Source organism: Geotrypetes seraphini, chromosome 1 (genome assembly GCF_902459505.1).
Source record: "Geotrypetes seraphini chromosome 1, aGeoSer1.1, whole genome shotgun sequence".
Taxonomy (NCBI): domain Eukaryota; kingdom Metazoa; phylum Chordata; class Amphibia; order Gymnophiona; family Dermophiidae; genus Geotrypetes; species Geotrypetes seraphini.
This window is the reverse complement of record NC_047084.1, coordinates 243,147,580-243,170,674: the sequence shown is the minus strand read 5'-3', so window position 1 is coordinate 243,170,674 and position 23,095 is coordinate 243,147,580. Positions and strand designations below refer to the sequence as shown.

General features: G+C 45.1%; 1 protein-coding gene across 1 annotated transcript in view; it reads left to right on the top strand.

Moving 5' to 3' along the window:
• SLIT2 (slit guidance ligand 2) overlaps positions 1–23,095 on the top strand; it is an 846,763-nt gene that overhangs the window by 672,400 nt on the left and 151,268 nt on the right. Inside the window, exon 15 of the mRNA XM_033948663.1 lies at positions 17,320–17,470. Coding sequence (XP_033804554.1) covers positions 17,320–17,470 — 151 coding nt within the window. The remainder of the gene's footprint in view (positions 1–17,319; positions 17,471–23,095) is intronic.

The window sequence follows — 23,095 nt, the reverse complement described above, 5'->3', positions numbered from 1 at the left end:
AAGAAGTCATAGCAACAATTAAAACTTTATCGAAAAACAAGTCACCTGGTATCGATATATTCCAATTGAATTAATCAAAGGCCCAGAAGGTGCTATCATGGCCCTCACTTGTCTGTGTCAACAGATTTGGAAGGAAAAAACATGGCCGACCGATTGGAGATCACTGTTCATATCTATACCCAAGAAAGGTGATGCCAAGGACTGTAATAAGTACAGAACAATTGCATTAATTCCATGTGCCATCAAAATATTGCTGAAAATAATACATTAAAGGCTACATTCATATGTTGAGCAAGAGCTACCCAAAGTCAGGCTGGTGTCAGAAAAGGTCAAAGAACAAGAGACATTATTGCCAATGTTAGATGAATATTGAAGAAGAGCAAAGAATACCAAAAGCCCCTATACTCTTGCTTCATTGACTATAGCAAAGCTTTTGACTGTGTAGATCATGATAAATTATGGAGAACTTTAGCTCAAATGGGAATACCGAAACACATATCTCAGCTGATAAAGAGCCTCTACAAAAATCAAGAAGCTGCAGTAAGAACTGAATATGGTAACATTGATTGATTTCCAAAAAAAAACTTGGCATCAGTCAAGGATACATCCAACCTTTAGGGAGAAGCCATCTTCAGAAAAACAAATTTGGAAGAAGAGAGCACCAGTTTCAAAGTTGGTGGCTGAAATATAAATAAACTGTGCTTTGTAGATGATACAGTGCTCATCGCCAGCAGCAAAGAAGACATGCTGTAATGAGAAAAGTCAAAGCGAAAGTCATAACATGGGATTAGAACTGAGCATAAACAAGATGAACACGGAAAATTATGAAGATTTTGAGCTTGAAGGTGACAGAATAGAAATTTTGAAGGATTTCAATCTCCTGGGCTCTTTCGTAAACATAGCTTGGCATTAACAGAACCTGTACTTTTCCACTACTTGATCAAAGTTTGAACAGTATTGATTGGCATTTTCAAATCACTGGATATTTCTTTTATATCCTTTTCCTGATTTGTAAAGTTGAACTACATTTGCTTGCAAATCCTTTGCCCTTTCTTTTGCTTTCCCCATGCTTCAGTAGCCAGCAAAGTCAGTGTATCCCTAGATGAAGCGCACAAGGGTTTCTCAGGAGCCAAGAAACTCATTGACTGTTTATACACAAGAGACTAATTACGATCAGACAAGGCATCTTAACCTATGTGTGTCAACTTGAGTGTATATTATCAACCCAAACATTGAAGGGTATGCAAACTTTTGATCAGGGCAATCTGTGTGAGTTCAATTATCTACTTTTTAACATCTTCTTAGCCCCTCTACTGACCTTAACACAATCAATCAGATTTCCTACTTTCACATATGCCAACAACATTCAACATTTACACCCCATCAACCCCACAAATATTAATGATATTTAATAAATTAACGCCAAACTTGACAAAATCAGCGCATGGCTCCGAACTAACAGACTATCTCTCAACATAACCAAATCCTCGAGGGATACTTTTTCTGGTTAAAAACAATGAAACTTTAAAAGGACAAATAAGTATCGAATCCTGTCCAATTCAAATGGAACCCAAAATAAAATTATTAGGAGTCATCCTAGACAAAGATCTTTCCTATCATGACCAAATCGGTTCATTGACCAAAAAATGTTTTTACAAACTTTGTCTTATCCGCTCCATAACCTCTGGTCTCGAGCCTGCCTCTATCAAAACCCTAATTCATTCCCTGATTATCTCTCATATTGATTATTGCAATTCTTTATATCACGGAATAACTCAAAAGGAAATCCGTCGACTACAGCTGATCCAAAATACCGCCATAAAACTTATCTACAAAGTAAGAAAATTTGACCATGTTACCCCGCTACTCCAAGAAGTTCACTGGTTACCAGTCTCCCATCGAACAACATATACAATACTTCTGCTCGTCTTCAAAATCAAACTTACCCACTCTCCAGCTTTTCTAGACAAATATCTTATTCCCTACACTTCATCCAAGGCCCTCAGATCCGCTGATCAGAAATTACTGACTGTTCCCCCAATTAAAGAACTCTTCTACACCAGAACACCATCTTCTCCGCCACAGCCCCTGCCCTCAGGAATGCTATGCCATCACATCTCTGTCATGAAAATGTTCTTGACAAATTCAGAATCAAACTTAAAACCTTTCTATTTCAAGACGCTTACCAAAATATTAGATAAGATTCTTTCTTCATCCGCACCCTAAAAACTATGAGAACCGCTTTTAAGAAGTGACTTCCCTTTCCTCTCTGTTTTTTCCCTTTCCCTCTTACCTCCATTTCAATTTTATTTTTTGATGTAATTTCAAATATTCCCCTGCCCCAGCACTTCTCGTATCTATTTTGTCAATGTCTCTGTCATAGTCCTGTTCTTATTCATCACTATTTTAATTTGTTCACATTTTATTACTTAATTTTTTTAGCATTGTAAACCGACCAGATACACGTTAACGGTCAGTATATCAAACTATAAATAAACTTGGAAATAAATCGTTATCGTTACTAAAGGACACAATTCTGCAATGATAAATAGCTTCACCTAACAAATATTCCTAAATGGTGTTTTTCAGGATCACTCAGAATTTCCACAAATGGTTCACATCTTACAAATTCTGCCAGGGGTATGTAAATTTATAAGCGCATCTTGTAGGTTGCGGTTCATTTTGAGGTACTGAAAGAAAATTAGAAAAATATTTTACCACTCCTTTGAAGAAATTCCTGCTGATTGGGGAAAGTTTATACATCTCAGGTTTCTGCTCCTATTATTTTCTACTGCTTCCAATATAACTTTTATTCCAGAGAGATCAACAATTAAAAAGAGAGGACATATATGGGTTGTGATTTTCTTATGTATGTCATGAGACACAGAGGCAACAGAGACTTCTCCGCTGTGGTATTCTCCAGTTTAGGGCCTCCTCCTATTTGAAATGGCCTATACAAATTAATTAGGCTTGTGTTTTTTTTGAAGTAGGCTGTAAAAATTGTAAGGCTGTTTATAGTTGTAATTTGAAAATTCATTTAAAAAAAAAGAAAAAGAACAAATTTTAACTTTAGTTTGCATTGGTAACTTTCCCCCTAAATGCAGTAATCTTATCATCCCGACACCATCCTTCCCAGCAGTATAAAAATACATAATTGGACATTATCCCAGGACAAGCAGGCAGCATATTCTTTACGCATGGGTGACGTCACCGACGGAGCCCACGGTACGGACCTTTTTACTAGAAAGTTCTAGTTGGCCGCACCGCGCGTGCGCGAGTGCCTTCCCGCCCGACGGAGGAGTGCGTGGTCCCCAGTTTCTTCATTTCCGCGGAGCGAAGAAGACGTGTGTTTTTTCAACAGAGTTGAAATCCTCCTTTTGCCTTCCCGCTCGCGTTATTTTTTTCGGTTTTTCACCTTCGGGTACTTTTTTCTTCCCAATTCCAAAAAAAAAAAAAAAAAAAAAAAACCTTTCTTTTGTTTTATTTTTTCGTTCCTACCCCGGCGGGGCCTATTGCCACGATCCAGGCCTCGGGGTTTGATTTTGCGGAGGCCGTGTTTCCATTCATGCCCCCGCAACCAGGCTTTAAGAAGTGCCAGCGGTGTGCACGCCCGATCTCCCTCACTGACCCACACAATTGGTGCTTGCAGTGTCTGGGACCAGAGCATCGGGCGGACTCCTGCACCCGCTGTGCCACTCTTAAAAAGCGCACGTTGAAGAATCGTCAAATCCAACAGAATTTACTTTTCGGCACCGGCCCGTCTATGGATTCGACATCTTCATCTGCGGCACCGTCGAAATCGACACCGACCACTTCGACGCCGCCTGAGACGACGTCGGCGCCTCCGGCGCCAGGTAAGCCGGCTAAGAAGCCTTCCACCCTTGAGCGCCCTCCCACCTCGGGGACGGCACCAGTCCTCTCGGCTCCACGCCGGGCCAAGAAACGCTCCACTCCGATATCGGTGAGTGCCTCGTCATCGGCTCCCTCATCGCCGGAGTGTAGAGCGGCACCCAAGGAACCAAAAAAGAAAAAAGTGGTTCCGGTGCCTCCCCTGGATGACCGCATTGCGGCCATCCTCCAGGACAAGTTGCAAGAGCAACTCCACCAGCAACTTCAGCAGCTCTTACCATCTATCTTGGCACCGCTGCTCTCGGTACCAGACCGGCCCGAGCCCCGCACCGTCCAACCGGTATCCACTCCATTGGTACCTATGGACTCTTCCATGCCCATTCTCTCGGCACCGCACGAGCCAGTCGCCTTAACGACGACGGATCCTCCTCGGGACCGAGCAGGACACCGGTCTTCCCATGACCCGGACCGGCACCGGTCTTCCCAAGACCCAGACCGGCACCGTTCTTCCCGGGATCGGGACAGACACAGGTCTACATCGCCAGGGAATGTCTCGGTACGCTCAGGCAAGTCTTTGTCTAAGACTCACCATGCCGACCCGTCCACTCCGGTCTCTCGACACGCAACCACCGATGTCAGAGACCCGGACCTATGGGAAGAATCCCCCCCCGGTACCGAGGAGGATGCATCGTCGTCGGACGAAGAGCCTTCCGCACCCGAGACCACTTCCAAACCTGAACAATCTTCCTTCTCTAAATTTCTCAGGGAGTTGTCAGGGGCTTTGTCTTTGCCATTGGAATCTGACTCCAAAAAGTCACAAGCTTTCCTGGAGGCTCTGGATTTCGATCAACCTCCCAAGGAGTTCCTAAAGTTACCTGTTCACGATATCCTACGGGAAACTTTTTATAAAAATTGGGAGAACCCGCTAACTGTCCCTGGGGCCCCCCGTAAATTGGACAGTCTCTATAGGGTCATACCAATCCCAGGTTTTGATAAACCCCAACTGCCCCACGAGTCTCTCCTGGTAGAATCCACCTTGAAAAAGACTCAGGGCACCAGTGTGTATGCCTCCACCCCTCCTGGCAGAGAAGGAAAAACTATGGACAAATTTGGCAAACGGCTCTACCAAAATGCCATGCTTGCCAATAGGGCAAACAACTACTCCTTCCATTTTTCCTTCTACCTGAAACATCTGGTAATGCAACTCTCCTCCATGCAAAAATACATGCCGGAGCACAAGGTCCCTCTTTTCCAGCAGCACATCTCCAGCCTGCTTCAACTGAGGAAGTTCATGGTGCGCTCTGTCTATGACTCCTTTGAGCTCTCCTCCCGTGCATCTGCCATCGCTGTGGCTATGCGCCGCCTGGCCTGGCTCAGGGTCTCTGATCTAGACGTCAACCATCAGGACCGTCTAGCCAACGCCCCATGTCTGGGAGATGAACTATTCGGAGAGTCCCTGGATACCACCACTCAGAAGCTCTCCGCCCATGAGACCAGATGGGATACTCTCATTAAACCAAAGAATCCCTCCTCCTGAGGGAGGTTCAATCCCTCCTCCTTCTCAATGCCATCGAAGAAGTACCTCCAGATCAAAGGGGTCAGGGATTCTACTCCCGCTACTTCCTGGTACCCAAAAAGACAGGAGACCTTCGTCCCATTCTCGATCTCAGGGACCTCAACAAGTGTCTAGTCAAGGAGAAGTTCAGAATGCTCTCCCTTGCCACGCTTTACCCTCATCTCTCTCACAACGACTGGCTATGTTCCCTGGACCTCAAAGAGGCCTACACTCACATACCAATCAATCCAACTTCACGTCGCTACCTGCGATTCCAGGTGCACCATCGCCATTATCAGTACAAGGTGCTACCTTTTGGCCTCGCTTCATCACCCAGGGTGTTCACCAAATGCCTCATTGTGGCGGCGGCCTTCCTCAGGTCTCACAACCTCCAAGTGTTTCCCTACTTGGACGATTGGTTAGTGACAGCTCCTACGTCTCCTCTTGTGCTACAAGCCACTCAACATACCATCTCTCTTCTCCATCTACTGGGGTTCGAGATCAACTACCCCAAGTCGCATCTGCTTCCCACACAGCGCCTTCAGTTCATCGGAGCAGTTCTCGATACCACACTAATGAGGGCATTCCTCCCCTCCGATCGTCGACGGACTCTGCTCCACCTCTGTCATCAGGTGCTCCTTCATCACACCATCCCAGCTCGACAGATGATGGTCCTCCTGGGACACATGGCATCAACGGTGCATGTGCTTCCCTTAGCACGACTCCACCTCAGGACACCTCAATGGACTCTGGCCGACCAGTGGTCACAGACCTCGAATCTTCTTTCTCATCCCATCTCTGTGACATCATCTCTTCAGCGATCTCTACAATGGTGGTTGAACTCCTCAAACCTTTCCAGGGGCCTTCTGTTGCATCTGCCCCCACATTCCATGATCATCACCACGGATGCCTCCCCTTATGCATGGGGAGCTCACCTGGGAGACCTACGCACCCAGGGTCTTTGGACCCCACAGGAGCGTCGACATCACATCAATTTTCTAGAACTACGGGCCATGTTCTATGCTCTCAAGGCCTTCCAGCACCTTCTTTGTCCTCAGGTTCTGCTCCTGTGCACGGACAACCAAGTCGCCATGTACTACATAAACAAACAGGGCGGCACAGGATCTCGCCTCCTTTGTCAGGAGGCTCTTCGTATTTGGACCTGGGCCACGGCCCGCAGTCTCTTCCTCAAGGCGGTCTACATCCAGGGCGAACAGAACTCCCTGGCCGACAATCTCAGCCGCGTCCTTCAACCTCACGAGTGGACTTTGGATCCTCCCACGCTCCACTCCATCTTTGCTCGCTGGGGCACTCCGCAGATGGACCTATTCGCAGCTCCTCACAACCATCAGCCGCCCCAGTTCTGCTCCAGACTCTTCTCTCCTCATCGTCTGGCCCCGGATGCATTCCTTCTCGACTGGACGGATCGGTTCCTCTATGCCTTTCCTCCTCTACCTCTGATGTTGCGGACTTTATCCAAACTCCGCAGGGACGGAGCCACCATGATCCTCATAGCTCCCCGGTGGCCTCGTCAACACTGGTTCTCCCTTCTACTTCAACTCAGCTCCAGGGAGCCCATTCCTCTGCCTGTGTTTCCTACTCTACTTACACAGCAACATCAGTCTCTACTACATCCCAATCTGTCTTCCCTCCACCTGACAGCTTGGTTTCTCTCGGGCTGACCTCTTCAGGAAATCTGTCTCAGCCTGTCCGTCTCATTTTGGACGCCTCCAGGAAACCGGCCACCCTCCAATGTTACCATCAGAAGTGGACCAGGTTCTCCTCTTGGTGCCTCCGTCATCATCACAATCCCACCTCCTTAGCGGTGGAAACTGTTCTGGACTACTTACTCTCCCTGTCCAACGCAGGCCTCAAGTCTACCTCAATCAGAGTCCATCTCAGTGCCATCACGGCATTTCATGAGCCTGTCCTAGGAAAACCTCTCACGGCTCACCCTCTGGTTTCCCGATTCATGAGGGGCCTCTTCAACATCAAACCACCTCTGAAGCCTCCTCCGGTCGTCTGGGACCTGAATGTGGTTTTGTCTGCCCTCATGAAACCTCCCTTTGAGCCACTTGCCACAACTTCGCTCAAATTTCTGACATGGAAGGTTCTTTTCCTCATTGCCATCACCTCTGCCAGGAGGGTTAGTGAGCTTCATGCACTGGTTGCCGATCCACCGTTCACTATTTTTCACCATGACAAGGTGGTTCTGCGCACCCATCCAAAATTCCTTCCAAAGGTGGTCTCAGCTTTTCACCTCAACCAGTCCATTGTTTTGCCTGTGTTCTTCCCGAAACCTCATTCACATCCCGGAGAACAGGCATTGCACAGTCTTGACTGCAAGCGTGCCCTGGCTTACTATCTCGATCGTACAAGGGCTCACCGCTTGTCCCCTCAGCTCTTCCTGACCTTCGACCCGAATCGTTTGGGTCGACCGGTCTCTAAACGGACGCTATCCAACTGGCTTGCAGCTTGCATCGCGTTCTGTTACGCTCGGGCCGGTCTGTCACTAGACGGTGCTGTCACGGCCCACAGGGTAAGAGCTATGGCCGCTTCTGTTGCTTTCCTCCGTTCCACACCCATTGAGGAAATCTGCAAGGCGGCCACCTGGTCCTCAGTTCACACATTCACTACTCACTACTGTCTGGATGCTTTCTCCAGACGGGATGGGCACTTCGGCCAATCTGTACTTCAGAATTTATTTTCCTAATGGCCAACCATCCCTCCTCCCTCTTTGTTAGCTTGGAGGTCACCCATGCGTAAAGAATATGCTGCCTGCTTGTCCTGGGATAAAGCACAGTTACTTACCGTAACAGGTGTTATCCAGGGACAGCAGGCAGATATTCTTACGTCCCACCCTCCTCCCCGGGTTGGCTTCTTAGCTGGCTTATACTAACTGGGGACCACGCACTCCTCCGTCGGGCGGGAAGGCACTCGCGCACGCGCGGTGCGGCCAACTAGAACTTTCTAGTAAAAAGGTCCGTACCGTGGGCTCCGTCGGTGACGTCACCCATGCGTAAAGAATATCTGCCTGCTGTCCCTGGATAACACCTGTTACGGTAAGTAACTGTGCTTTATGGGGCAAATTCTGTAAATGACCCCAGTTAAGTATTCCTGCACTGCCTCCTCCCCTCCCCCAATCCTTTATTCCTCCTGGAAGAAGGAAATATTTGGAGTTTAACTTCTGAAATATCAAAAGTATGTGCTTAATTGCAAACTCCTTCCCTGCTCCTCCCCTTACAGATTGTCGCTTTAAAATCTGGTAAACACAGGTGTGTGCAGGATTAAGCTTTCCTGTGGACTTTTCCCCTCCTGACAAATGATAAATGCCTGTTCATTGAGATACACATAAACCTCTGTTACAATACAAGTGCATAAAACATCTTTTCCTGATGAGTGTAGAATATCCAGACCATGTCCAATTGATTCAGAAAATCTCTCATGCTCTCCTTAACTGCACTGCAAAGTAGGTGCAGCTAGGTTGCCCCGATTTGAATGAGGATTGATATTTGATGGTGGGGGTATATGGTTGATATATTTTATGTTTATCTGGCAGATAAAGGCCAAATAGCCCATCCACAATCTCCTCTCCAGAAACTTCACTATTCCCTGTTTGTTTATTTTTATTTAAATCATATTGATTTATTTGAAAATATCTTTATCATTTTCATAAATCGAATAGAACACATAGCAAATACAGTTTGAAATCCACAGAAATTCCACCCACCCCAAACCCCCGACATCCCACAATACCCCCACAACAGTCAAGCAACTATTCCACAACAATACCGGCTTCACCATCTATATCAGAGGTGGAAAGTGTCACATCATTATACAACCAAATCATTTAAAAAGGTGGATCTTAGTCTCACTATTCCCTGTTTTAAAAGCATTTGTGTTTGTTTGTCTTTTTTTCCCTCTCTGCTATTGTGATGTGGAGCTCTATGCCTTTCCTAGAACTGCAGTGAGAATTGGAAGTCTTGCACAACTATGGGCTAGATTCACTAAGCAAACCGATTGTGTACTGATCGGTTTGCAACCCCTTTGCGACCCGATTTCTCTCCAGCCCAATTCACTAACCTCTCCTCCGATCCGATTCTGATGTGTGCATGCAAACGAGGGGATTCTGATGTGTGCATGCAAATGAGGGGAAACGGCATGCAAAGTAGGCTGGGGCGCTATTCACCAAAAAAAAAGAGGGACACCGACTGGGCTGACCGATCCAAAAATAAGCAATTGCTGAGGACCAGTCGTTCAGGTCCTTTCTGACTGCCCTACCTTCTGCCGCCCTGCTCTCTGCCCTGCTTTTCCGCTCTCAGCTCCGATCTCCTGCCTGCCTCGATCTCCTGCTCTCGGCCCCGATCTCCTGCCTGCCCCGATCTCCTGCTCTCAGCCCCCATCTCCTGCCTGCCCCGATCTCCTGCTCTCGGCCCCGATCTCCTGCCTGCCCCGATCTCCTGCTCTCAGCCCCCATCTCCTGCCTGCCCCAATCTCCTGCTCTCAGCCCCGATCTCCTGCCTGCCCCGATCTCCTGCTCTCAGCCCCCATCTCCTGCTCTCAGCCCCAATCTCCTGCCTGCCCCGATCTCCTGCTCTCAGCCCCAATCTCCTGCCTGCCACGATCTCCTACTCTCAGCCCCGATCTCCTGCCTGCCACGATCTCCTGCTCTCAGCCCCAATCTCCTGCCTGCCACGATCTCCTGCTCTCAGCCCCATCTCCTGCCTGCCACAATCTCCTGCTCTCAGTCCCGATCTCCTACCTGCCCCGATCTCCTGCTCTCAGCCCCCATCTCCTGCTCTCAGCCCCCATCTCCTGCCTGACCCGATCTCCTGCTCTCAGCCCCGATCTCCTGCCTGCCCCGATCTCCTGCCTGCCCCGATCTCCTGCTCTCAGCCCCCATCTCCTGCCTGACCCGATCTCCTGCTCTCAGCCCCGATCTCCTGCCTGCCCCGATCTCCTGCCTGCCCCGATCTCCTGCTCTCAGCCCCCATCTCCTGCCTGCCCCGATCTCCTGCCTGCCCCGATCTCCTGCTCTCAGCCCCGATCTCCTGCCTGCTCCGATCTCCTGCTCTCAGCCCCCATCTCCTGCCTGCCCCAATCTCCTGCTCTCAGCCCCGATCTCCTGCCTGCCCCGATCTCCTGCTCTCAGCCCCCATCTCCTGCTCTCAGCCCCAATCTCCTGCCTGCCCCGATCTCCTGCTCTCAGCCCCAATCTCCTGCCTGCCACGATCTCCTACTCTCAGCCCCGATCTCCTGCCTGCCACGATCTCCTGCTCTCAGCCCCAATCTCCTGCCTGCCACGATCTCCTGCTCTCAGCCCCATCTCCTGCCTGCCACAATCTCCTGCTCTCAGTCCCGATCTCCTACCTGCCCCGATCTCCTGCTCTCAGCCCCCATCTCCTGCTCTCAGCCCCCATCTCCTGCCTGACCCGATCTCCTGCTCTCAGCCCCGATCTCCTGCCTGCCCCGATCTCCTGCCTGCCCCGATCTCCTGCTCTCAGCCCCCATCTCCTGCCTGCCCCGATCTCCTGCTCTCAGCCCCGATCTCCTGCCTGCCCCGATCTCCTGCCTGCCCCGATCTCCTGCTCTCAGCCCCCATCTCCTGCCTGCCCCGATCTCCTGCCTGCCCCGATCTCCTGCTCTCAGCCCCGATCTCCTGCCTGCTCCGATCTCCTGCTCTCAGCCCCCATCTCCTGCTCTCAGCCCCAATCTCCTGCCTGCCCCAATCTCCTGCTCTCAGCCCCGATCTCCTGCCTGCCCCGATCTCCTGCTCTCAGCCCCAATCTCCTGCCTGCCCCGATCTCCTGCTCTCAGCCCCAATCTCCTGCCTGCCCCGATCTCCTACTCTCAGCCCCGATCTCCTGCCTGCCACGATCTCCTGCTCTCAGCCCCAATCTCCTGCCTGCCACGATCTCCTGCTCTCAGCCCCATCTCCTGCCTGCCACAATCTCCTGCTCTCAGTCCCGATCTCCTACCTGCTACGATCTCCTGCTCTCAGCCCCGATCTCCTGCCTGCCCCGATCTCCTGCTCTCAGCCCCCATCTCCTGCCTGCCCCGATCTCCTGCTCTCAGCCCCTATCTCCTGCCTGCCCCGATCTCCTGCCTGCCCCGATCTCCTGCTCTCAGCCCCGATCTCCTGCCTGCCACAATCTCCTGCTCTCAGTCCCATCTCCTGCCTCCCACGATCTCCTGCTCTCAACCCCATCTCCTGCTCTCGCCCTGAATCTCTCCTGCCCTTCCCTGCAGTGCAAGCCCGTGGTTTTAACCCACAGACTTAAAGCGGGTTAAAACCACAGGCTTGCAAAGAAAAAATAGCAAAAAAAGTTTTCTGCTCTGCTGAGCATGGAGGGCCAACGCATGTGCAAACCATTTACAGTCAAGGAAGATGGTCTGCGCATGCTCAGGGATCGCTCTCCAGCGATCCACGCGGTGGGTGGGGGGCGTGTCAACGATCACCCCCATTTGCATGCAGGCCTCTTGTGAATGCGTTGGCCTGCATGCAATCGGACACGGAAAGTAAGGTTAGTGAATCTAGCCCTATGTACATTGTAGCCTAATAGTATCGGGAAGGGTCTTACTTTTCTGTTTTGCTTCTACCCTCCCTATATTAAGAAGTAGGGAAAGGTGGGGGGGGGGGGGATTTAAAAAATGTGGAAAAGACACCTGTTTTGTTGCATGAAGTACGCAGGTTGATTTTGGATTTTTTTTTTTTAATCATGCTGTGGCTGGTGTACTGATGTATAGAGTGGAAAAGAATATGTAATTATCCAGTTTCATGGATGTGATAGGTTTGGGTTTATGTACTGTAATATTTTTTAAAATATTATTTTAGATGTTTGTAAGAAATTTTATTGTGTATGTTATTTTTGTGCTCCGCCTTGATAAAGGCAGAATATTTTATTTGTTACATAGAAGTCTAATAGAAGCTGGCACTGTCATCTTGACGTAGGGACACTGGATCATTTATTATTCTATTGTCCTTTGATACTCAGCTTTTGGAGATCTATATGGGGGCAAATCAACTTGATACTGGAATCCTCAATTCCATTGACATATGAGATGGTATTATGTGGGACATCATTACAGATCAAAATTTCATTAGATAGGCATAGGAGTAGGCTCTTTATGATTATGAATGGGATTGCCATTCAAATGATCACTAAAAACTGAAAAATTTGGGACAGACTCCATTTTACCTTTTGGTGGGAATTTGTATGTTTATATTATAATAATAAACAAAAACTCCACTCTTTAACTGAGAGCACTGTCCCCTCGAAAGAAAAAGCCTCAAGTTTTGTTTTAGGCAGAGTTTGAATGCTCAAGCCTCCTCTGCCCACATCATCGGCAAAAATCTTTCCTAGGGGATGTGCTGTGCCACTAACTTTATCGGTACAGGACTAAAACAACTAACCTATCTATCGTAAGGAACTAAGTGTTAAGTAAAAAGCCGACGTTTCACGGTAAAGACCATTTCTTCAGGGCTTGTGAATTTCCACTTTCCAATATGTTTCTCTAGAAAAATAAATATATAAATACAATTTGTGTCTATTTCATTACCCATGGTGTGTGATAAAACTACTATAATAAATATACTCACTGAGTTGCTTGCTTTCTCTCATCCGCATCCTGTCGCTGCGGCCATTTACTCATTGATCATTTAAAGAGAGCTCAACCTATCAAATCTCACCCAGTGCATTACGTAGTGGACGTCGGTTGCTCTTCTTTCATTGGCTGACTCAATCTCGGTTCTCTAAGATTGGTCATCTCTGGAACAGCAGCTTAATTTAAAGCATGAAACAAACTCTAAAACAACAGAAATATTCTAATAAAAATAATACCAGTCAATACTCATATTTAGATGTGTCGGAGTGGTAGATCCAAGCTCATAAATCCACCGCTGTTCTTTTTGTTGTAAACGTAGCTGTCGATTGCCCCTTATTTATATTATAAATATGAGAAAATTAATTCAGAAACATCATGCCATAATAATCAGTTTAAATTAACATGGGGTCCATTGACAAATTTTGTTCATTCTGATTAGTTGAATTATACCTTTATTTTCCCTTTTAGATTGCATATCCAGGATGGGTGGGAGGGGGGGAGGTTATATACTTAACAAGTGTGGTCTGGGATTTTAATTTCATGTATAATTTAAAGCATTTCATATTGTTCTCAAACTAGGGTGGGATGGAGGAAGGGGATAATTATTTTGTATTAATTTCTGATTGATTGTAATTGCTATCTCTGATGATAATTGTATGTATAATTTGAAAGCACTGTTCCAGATTTGAAAATCAATAAAGTTTAAAAAAAAAAAAACAAAGGGTGACTTTGCAGCAGCCATCACCATTCAGCGATGAATCATTCATTTCTTACGCAACCTTTGCCTGCATAAAGTCTTGAGGCATCAGTATATCAGTTTTACTAAGCTGCATTAAGCATTAATGCACACATAGGCCTCTTTTTTACAAAGCCAGAGTAGCAATTCCCAGTGCAGCAAATGCAATGCAGCCCATAAGAATTGTATATACAGTGCCTCATTTGATGCCCAGGAACGGTTACTGTGGTTTTGTACAAGAGGTCCTTAATGCAGGAAGAAAGGCCTAGCGCAGGATACGGTAAAGCATTCTTCATTAGTTTTTGCCATCTGCCTCTGCATTTTTTAAAATTTTAGACAGAGGGCTCCTTTTAGAAAGGTGCGTTTTTAGTGCATGCGCCGGATTAGCGCGCGCTATAGTGCATGCTACCCGAAAAACTACCGCCTGCTCAAGAGGAGGTGGTGGCGGCGTACGCATGCTATTCCGCGCGTTAAGGCCCTAACGCACCTTTGTAAAAGGAGCCCAGAGAGTGGAAATAGAAGGCAGTAAGGGCTTCTGCATTATTTATTTTTAATGGCTGATCACTGATGTTTTTCAATTTATAACTGTCCCCTGAGGAAGGCGGTGGTATCGCTGAAACTCTGATCCTAGTCGGGACTTTGTCTTTTAGAACTTTGCTTGTTTTAAAACTGTGATACAAACTGCAAATAAAGGATTTTTGACCATAGGTTGGATTTGACATCTCCAGTGCCTCTTTGCTGGATTTGCTTTGCCTCGAGGCTTGATACCTTCTTCCATTTTCCTATGTGCACTGATGCTAGGATTAACTCATGGCCAGAAACTCAACAAATGGAAAAATGCCTGTTTTACAGCTGCACTAGAAATGGATACTGCACATAGGAATCTCCCGCATTTAGGGCGCACTAAGCCCATTTATTAGCACAGTTTAGTAAAAGAGCCCCTAAGTCTGCAAGATTCGGGGGGGCCACTCTCAAGTGGATACCCAGAATAAGTGAGAATGATGTCGTCAGGCTGGGCCTATGCTTGAGAATGCTTTGCAGAAATTGGTAGGTTTATTTTCAAGGACTTTGGATAGGAAGTTGATAAAGAACAAAATTGTTCTTCCTTGGAAGCCGATTGCCTTGCTCTTTGTCCGAAGTTTTTCCAGATCTTGTGCTTATTGAGGATTCACTGGATAACATGGAGCATCTCGCTGCTGGATTTTTTTTTTTTTCTCTATTCCCACTCATCTCGAGACCTGAGATGTCCAATTTTTTCCCAGCTGTTTCTTACTGGTATTCCAGCTGTTCAGTGTATTCTATATGTGAATGGGAGTGGTAGATGAATCACTGTATCATGCCTGGAATTAATATATAAACAGTGATTCACATACCTATTTGAGCAGGTAGGATATAGGGCCTCTTCTATCAAACTGTGGTAGCAGTTTGTAGCCCAGTGAACTGCCCTGAATGGCCTGCACTGCTTCTGACGCTCATAGAGTTCCTATGAGCGTTGGGAGCAGCGCGGGCCATTCAGCGTGGCTCTCTGCGCTAAAAGCTGCTAGCGCAGTTTGATAGAAGAGGCCCATAGTTTAGATGCAATTTAGTATTTGTTGCAGGAAGTACCAAATTCTTACATGTTTTCAGTGTCAAAAAATAAATAAGCTCCTTGGGGCCAATATTCAGTGGTAAGAGGACAACTAAAATTCACCAGGTTACTTAACTGATTAATTTTAAGTGAATCTTCAACCAATTAATCTGCTTAAGTTGGACTGATTAGTATCTGTTAAGTCTATTTGTTTAGTTCAGCTTAAGCGGATAAAGGTAACCAAGATAATGCTGAATATTGGTTCTTGATTTGATTTGATGTGTTACACTATATATTCTACCTTTCACTGTATTTTTTGTAACAAAGTGGATCACAGTTAAAATTGTACTAATATACATTAACATTTACAATGAAAATTTGAAAATAGTTTGGTGTATCACAACCTCATCCCAGAGCCAAAATAAAGACAAAAAAGCCTGCTCCCAGAACACTCCAATTCCTCGCAAAGTTAAGCCGTTAAATTTAAATCAGGCAACACGTTGCCCAGTTAAAACTAAACTAGTCAGAAAACCCACATTTTTAAAGGCAATATCATAAATGGTCAACTCCAAAGTCATATCATATTAAGCTTTAATTGCAGTATAGGGCAAAAGGTAGCTTAACCCTTTTTTTCAGTGGGTGGGGTCATTGTTAATTGGAATTGCTCTGTCTCTCTTTCCTTCTTGGCTGTCTTTCCTTTTACAGGACTTCATCAATTTGGCTGTAAGTAAAATTCAGCACCCGAGCTCACTTTGTTCTCTAGCACTGTTGCGCTCTCTTTGCTCTCTCTGTCTCTTCACCTCTTCCCAAAAAGAGCCATCAACCCGCCCAGTTTTCTCCCTGCAGCCCACACCTGGTTTCAAACTCAGCGTTTTCTCCTTTTTTTTTTTTTTGTTATCCTTTTCATTTGGGGGAGAAATGATGGAGGGAAATTTCTGTTGTAAGTCTTGCTTTACTTCCTATTGTCTTGTATTCCTGCTTAACCTGCAGGAATAACCCTGGTACTATGGCATGGAGCATTCTGGCCAAGGATGCCGCCCCATGTGTGCAGGTATTGCGCTTCAAGAGATCCTGCGGCTTTCATCTTTTCCTTCCTGTTTCCTTCCTTCAACTTACCCCTGGCCTGGAGGATGCACATGTGATAACCGAGCGAGATGTTCTGTTGTGCTTGATCTAACCATGTGGTTGTGAGGTATGAGTAAAACATGGTTCTGTCAAGCACCATGGAACGTTGCGCAGCTTTCGACAGCATGGTGAGCTGCTGAGGCATGAGAGTCAGATTCCTTAAGTGAGGAGAGGAGGCTATCAGTGAGGAGTAGGGGCTATACAAAATGAATGTAGGAGAATCTGGAACTTCTATGGAAGGGAAATGCAAATCCTAACAGAATATCAAAGAGATGACATGTAACTTCCAACTGTACTCTATGGTGGGGGGAGGGGTTTGCAAATTATTATTATTAGTCATAGAATACATTTGATTCTGTGATACCTTTTTTTCCCCCCAAGCTAACACAGAGTCAGAGATCACATCCCTACAGATGATGTTGACAGAGTAGATACATTAGAGCTCAAAAGCTCAAACACAGCATCAAAGGATAATTTCCATGTAGGTTCAATAAAAAGTTATCATGCTCCACAAAGAGTCCAATGAAAACCTTGGAAAAAGATCAAGCCATATCAAACAGCAGTTCTATGACTAGTTTAGAGAAGACAAGGTTGGCTCAAAAGAGGACCTGCAGAAAGTATGGCTGTGAAAAGCTAAACTTGTTTATCCCTTCATGTGAACTTGGTCATGTTTTTTTCCTTCCAGAAAACCTCAAGCCTTTATGTTTAACCCTGTGTAAGTCTGGGAACCTCATGATGTCTGTCCAACAGAACAATGTTTGCCAAACGTTTTCTAAACTGTCAACACTTAGTCTGCTTTAAGGTTTTTTTTTGCTCCAAGAAAATAATATTTCTGCCTGGGAGCTCACTCTCTGTATCATTTTTGGCTTGATTCTCTCACAGGCACGGAGGATTACCGATCCAAACTGAGTGGAGATTGCTTTGCAGACTTGGCATGTCCTGAAAAATGCCGCTGTGAAGGAACCACCGTAGATTGCTCCAATCAAAAACTCACCAAAGTCCCTGATCACATTCCCCAGTATACGGCTGAACTGTAAGTTTAGTTTTACATGACTGGATTGATCCCCAGTGCTTTATTTACAATCTGGCAGTTGCACAGTGGAAAAAGGAAAATACAGTTGCAGGAAGGAATTCAAATTTTATTCCATTACATATTGGAAACTGTGCTTTGTTTTGGATTCTTAACAATGAGGTTTAATCCTTCTGTCTTTACAACAGAACCAGATGTCAGAGTATTAAACAATATTTCCACCAAAAGGAGTCAATCTTAAGTTTTGGTTCAAATCTTGTACTTGAATCTTTGCAAAAAAGTTGGGAAAATGCTCTCCTGCTCTTCCATGATGATAAAGATGAGAATAACATGGTTGTAGTTTGCTCAGATGTACTGCATTTTTCTTTATTGCATAAAGTCAGATTAAGAAAGTTATAACAAATGATCACGGAACCTTCCTCCCCTTTTGTCAAAATCTGGACCTTCTATCAAGGCATCCCCTTTCAAAGACAGCCCCTCAAATCAAGGTTAGACTTCCCTCAAAGCACTTTTCCCTTCAAGTCTGGCCACCTTTTCCTAATCAAGATCAGAGCCACCCTCCCCCCCCCTCAAATCATTGTAATGATCTCTTACCATCCTGGAAATGTCCAATGTTCATCAGTAGAGGAGGAACGAGAGCCTCATGTCAGTGCCACTCTACTGATCAGTGCAGCCTGGTGGTGGTATTCACGGGAAGGCCAATATTCAGACCAATGCCTGGTTAGCTCATTGAACATAAGAACATAAGAATTGCCGCTTCTGGGTCAGACCAGCAGTATGTTCACGCGGTGGCCCCCAGGTCAAAGACCAGTGTTCTAAATGAGTCCAGCCTCACCTGCGTACGTCCCAGTTTAGCAGGAATTTATCCAGCTTAGTCTTGAAACCCTGGAGGGTGTTTTCCCCTGCAACAGACTCCGGAAGAGCGTTCCAGCTCTCCACCACTCTCTGGGTGAAGAAGAACTTCCTTACGTTTGTACGGAATCTATCCCCTTTCAACTTTAGAGAGTGCCCTCTCGTTCTCCCTACCTTGGAGAGTGTGGACAGTCTGTCTTTATCTACTAAAGTTAGGATGGCCTTTTTGCTGTCTTAACTTTAAGCAGTTACTTAACTGTTTAGCAGGCTGAATTGTGCTGTCGAATCCCGTCGTATTCAGCTGTTCGCCTTCCCCTCTCCCAAACTTTGTCACTTCAAAAGATTCCTTGACAGAACTTTCGCCTTCCAAGCAGCCAAGCTGAACCCATGGCTAGCACAAATGATACTAGAGGCCCCCACTTACCTCGGGTTCAGAAAATCACTTAAAACTTACCTATTCCGCATACAAGACCCGAACGGTTCCCCCCCCTGACAATATCTCCCCCCCTCCCCAATCTGGCCCCCTCATGAGGCCTTCCCCCTTTTTTTGCCCCTCTTTCCGCATCCTCTGTCTAGTTCAAATAAAGCTGATAAATAATTGAAACTCTGTTACTCTGTAATTCTAATAACAAATCTGTAACTCTAATAACAAATCTGTAATTCTGACAAATAATTGTAAATCTGCCTGTCTATGCAGACCCTAATGTAACTCAATGTAAACCGCCTTGAACTCGCATGGGTATGGCGGTATATAAAAATAAACTATTATTATTATTATTATTATTATTATTAGGTTCTGGCTCCACCCAAACTCTACCCTTGGACTGCCCCGGCACTAACCGAATAGGCAATAATCAGTGGCACTACCTAATTAAGTGCCATTGAATACACTTCTCCCTCCGTATCCACGGGGGTTAGGGACAGAGCCGGTCCGCGAATATTAAAAAAAACACAAATAAAAACCTTTGTGTTTGTTTGGCTTTTTGGTGGATACCATAATGGAAGTTCCGCTTGTCTATATTTATTTGTGTTAACTTTCAATTGCATGTAGAATCTTCCAAAAATAATGTTTGAGCAAAGAGAAAAAAAACCTTTGCTACTGCTGGCGTGCACCAGTGACATAGAGGAGGAGCACCCTAGTGGTTAGAACAGGACACTGAGAACCTGGGAAGCCTAGGTTCAAATCCTGCTTCTTTGTGAAACCTTGTGCCAGTCACTTCATCCTACATTGTCAGGTACAACCTAAGGGCCAGATTTACTAACTTGTGTTGATACATTAATATGCATTTGGGAGGTAATTCTATAAAGTAGGTACTAATATTTTCACAATGATTACACATAGAATAATGGCAGATATGTGCACAGAAGTGCATAAATGCCAAAATTTCACCTAAGCACTATTCTGTAAATATGTGCATTTTGGCATGGACAACAGCACACATTGGTTCTTCAAGCCAGCAATTCAGCTGCATATGCTGGTTTTATATGGATACTTTCCATGATGAGTAAAAGAGCAAATGTGGGCCCAATCCATTCAAATGAAACTTAACCCGTCTAAGACAAAATTATTGTGGCTAGGCCCTAAACTTGATTGCCTTCCTAGCTCTGTAGCACTGATATTTGGTTCTCTTCTGGAAATTGAGTTTTCTGCTAAGATCCTGGGAGTTCTTTTTGACTCCTCGCTTTCTTTCAAGGACCAGATCAGCTCTGTTATTAAGAAATGTTTTTTCAATCTACGTATGCTGAGAAAAGTTAGACACCTTTTTCACCAACACCACTTTTCCATTTTGGTCCAGTCGATTATTTTATCTCATCTTGACTATTGTAATGCCCTTTACCTTGGTATTACAAAAACTTGTCTTTCCAGATTACAGTTGGTCCAGAATACTGCTGCCAGGCCGATTTTTGGGAAGTATAAGTTGTTCTTCAATCTCCACTGGCTCTCTTTGTATCTTAGTGTCCAGTTCAAGTGCGCCTGTGTTGTTTTTAAAATTCTTCTTGGTATTTTCATTCCTCTAGTTCCTTTATCTTGGAATCTTTATAGAGTCTCTTTTGCAAGAGAAGATCAACAACTTAAGCTTTCCTGCCCATCCAGTAAAGGTATCAAAAGAACCAATATCTTTGGCCTCTCTTTGTCCTTTAAGTTCACACAACTTTGGAATGATCTTCCACTTTTCCTGAGATGCTTCGGCTCCCTTTCTTCCTTTCGTAAGGCTTTGAAAACTATTCTGTTTGCCAGTCACTTTGGTAATTAACCCTTTTAAGATCCAATGAATATGTTTCTTTCCGCTTAATCTAACTATTGGAAACCGAGTCGAGCACTCTTAGATTGAAGTCTCGGTATATAAAACCAAGTATTAGATTAGATTAGATTAGCATTGTGATTTTGTCTATTACGACTTAACTACAAGAGTCCTGAGGCAGGCCCCATATGGGCCGAAACACGATTGTGTCGCGTCAATCACAATAAAAAGAAACTGAACATCATTGGTCACCTTTGTTCTTGTTTTTTTGCTATTCACGGTTGTGAAGGCAGATTCTCCTGTTCTTATTCCAACATATTTTACATAGCGCATGTTTGACAAATGGGCGTACACATAGACAGAGTCTTGGCGAAGCATGGGTGAAACTTATTTGCATGTAAGGCCAGTATTTAAGCATGAACACTTACTACCAGTATCAGCCGCTGCCTTAAAAGCAGCTGCCGATTGCGTGTCAATCATACCTTGACACCAATTTCAGAATCATGCGGGTTTTCTGACTACTATCTTTGCGTGACTTGCACCTTCTTGGGCGCTTTAGGCTGCCTAATGCCACTTCTGATATTGGCCACACCTATTTTGGCGTTCAGCAGTCTAAAGCGCCTATGTAGGTGTGATTCCGCTGCATTTTATATAGGCACCGGTAGGTGCTTCAACCTTGCCATTGTTCACCATTTCTAACGGTGTTCTTTAATTAATTTAGGCGACAGTTTTAGAATTTCCCCATTAATACCTGCTCTATGGGTGGCATAAATATTCAGAATTTAGTAGATACTTATATACCTGCTTATGCTGGGATTCTATAGAGGAATTTCCCCCTTAATGCATATTAATTCAATTTATTAGTAAATAGGTCCAAAAGACAATAATGAGGCTTATGTTCATTCATTGTAGCAGGCCATGAGCTTGTTTTTGAAAAAGCAAGTAATCATATACTAACAAAAACTCTGAGAAGTGAAACCTTTTCTGAAGCTATGGGGAAAATAAGGAGTAGTTTGTGATCTGAATATTGGTTCTGGAAGGGCAGAAAAACATATGAAGCCATCAAGTGCCATATATGGCAGCCAATGTCCATAGAGAAGGGTAGAAGAGCATTACCATTTCTAATATTACTAAGGAACATCTCTGAAGGAATAGATGGCAGAAGGACTTTTTCACTTGGGGTGGGAGGAGGCTATCAGCAAAGGAGCCCCTTCTTTACATGTTATTAGATTAGGGTTAGCATATGGCTCTAGAAAAAGGAGAATGGATTGAAACATCTGGGTTTACTTCCATTGAAAGTAATGGCAATAAAACCCGGATGTCCCAATTTGGCCTCCTTTTTCTGGAGCCATATGGTTACCCTGTTAAAGAGGCCCTTCAATGTGAGAAAGTTTTTATCGTATCCAGCCTATGGTTGTTTGCATAAAGACAGAAGAAAGAGAGACCTGTCAATAATGACCTGTCTTGGCTAAAGGATAGCCTGGAAAGAGAAGATGAACATTCATCAGTATTGATTGGAAGTTGTAATATATCTTCAGCAAGGCAGGGGTAATTTAGTGGCCTGCAGGAATGTTAGGGGAGCATTATGGCTAGAGTACACAGCTGTGCAATCTGGAAATCTTTGTTCTCTTGTATAGGAGAGGGAGTACCATTTCTTATAAAGTCCATTGGTCCATCTAGTCTGTCCCAGTATCATTCCAGAGACCCAGCTGGTCTTCCCCTCACTTCACATTAGAGTTCCCCCCTTGCATATCCCATATTTTCTTAATTCCTGTTTACATTTTTCATCTCCACCACTTCCACTGGGAGGCCATTCCTGCACCTACCAGCCTTTCAATGAAGAAATATTTTCTGATGTTGCTCACTTGGAACCTCAAACGGTGATCCCCTTTACCCTAGAGCAAATTTTCCCTATCTCTTCTCTTCTCTAAGGTCTACATATTTAGGTTATAAAAATTTAACTGATATGGCTGTTGATACAGACCCTCTACTGCTTTGGTAGATCTACTTTGGTCCCCCACCACCTGGTCTACAATCTATTTTTTAAGTTACTCAGTCCTTCACTAAAATGTTTGAACTTGAGCCATTCTTTAACACCCTTTTGGTCAAACACTATAAGCACTTTGGGCAAGGATATTTCATCTACACCGTTTAGCGTGTACAATAGTTGCATTCCCTGACAGTGCTATAAAGCAGTGCTTCACAACTCTCTCCTGGAGGCACACATAGCCAGGGATTCCCACATGAATATGCATGAGATGTATTGGCATACAGTGGGTCTGTAATACATGCAGATTTATCGCCTGCATAATCATGGTGGGAATTCAAAACCTCCCCCCCCAAAAAAAAAAAAAAAAAAAAAAAGGCTAGGTGTGTCTCCAGGAGAGGGTTGAGAAGCACTGACATAAATGATAAATTATACTTGTTGCTCATTTCATTAGCATATGATCATCAAGTATCAAAGCTTTAATCCAGTAGCAATGGCAACTACAGCAAATCACCAAGAGCAGTGTTTCTCAACTCAGGTCTGGAG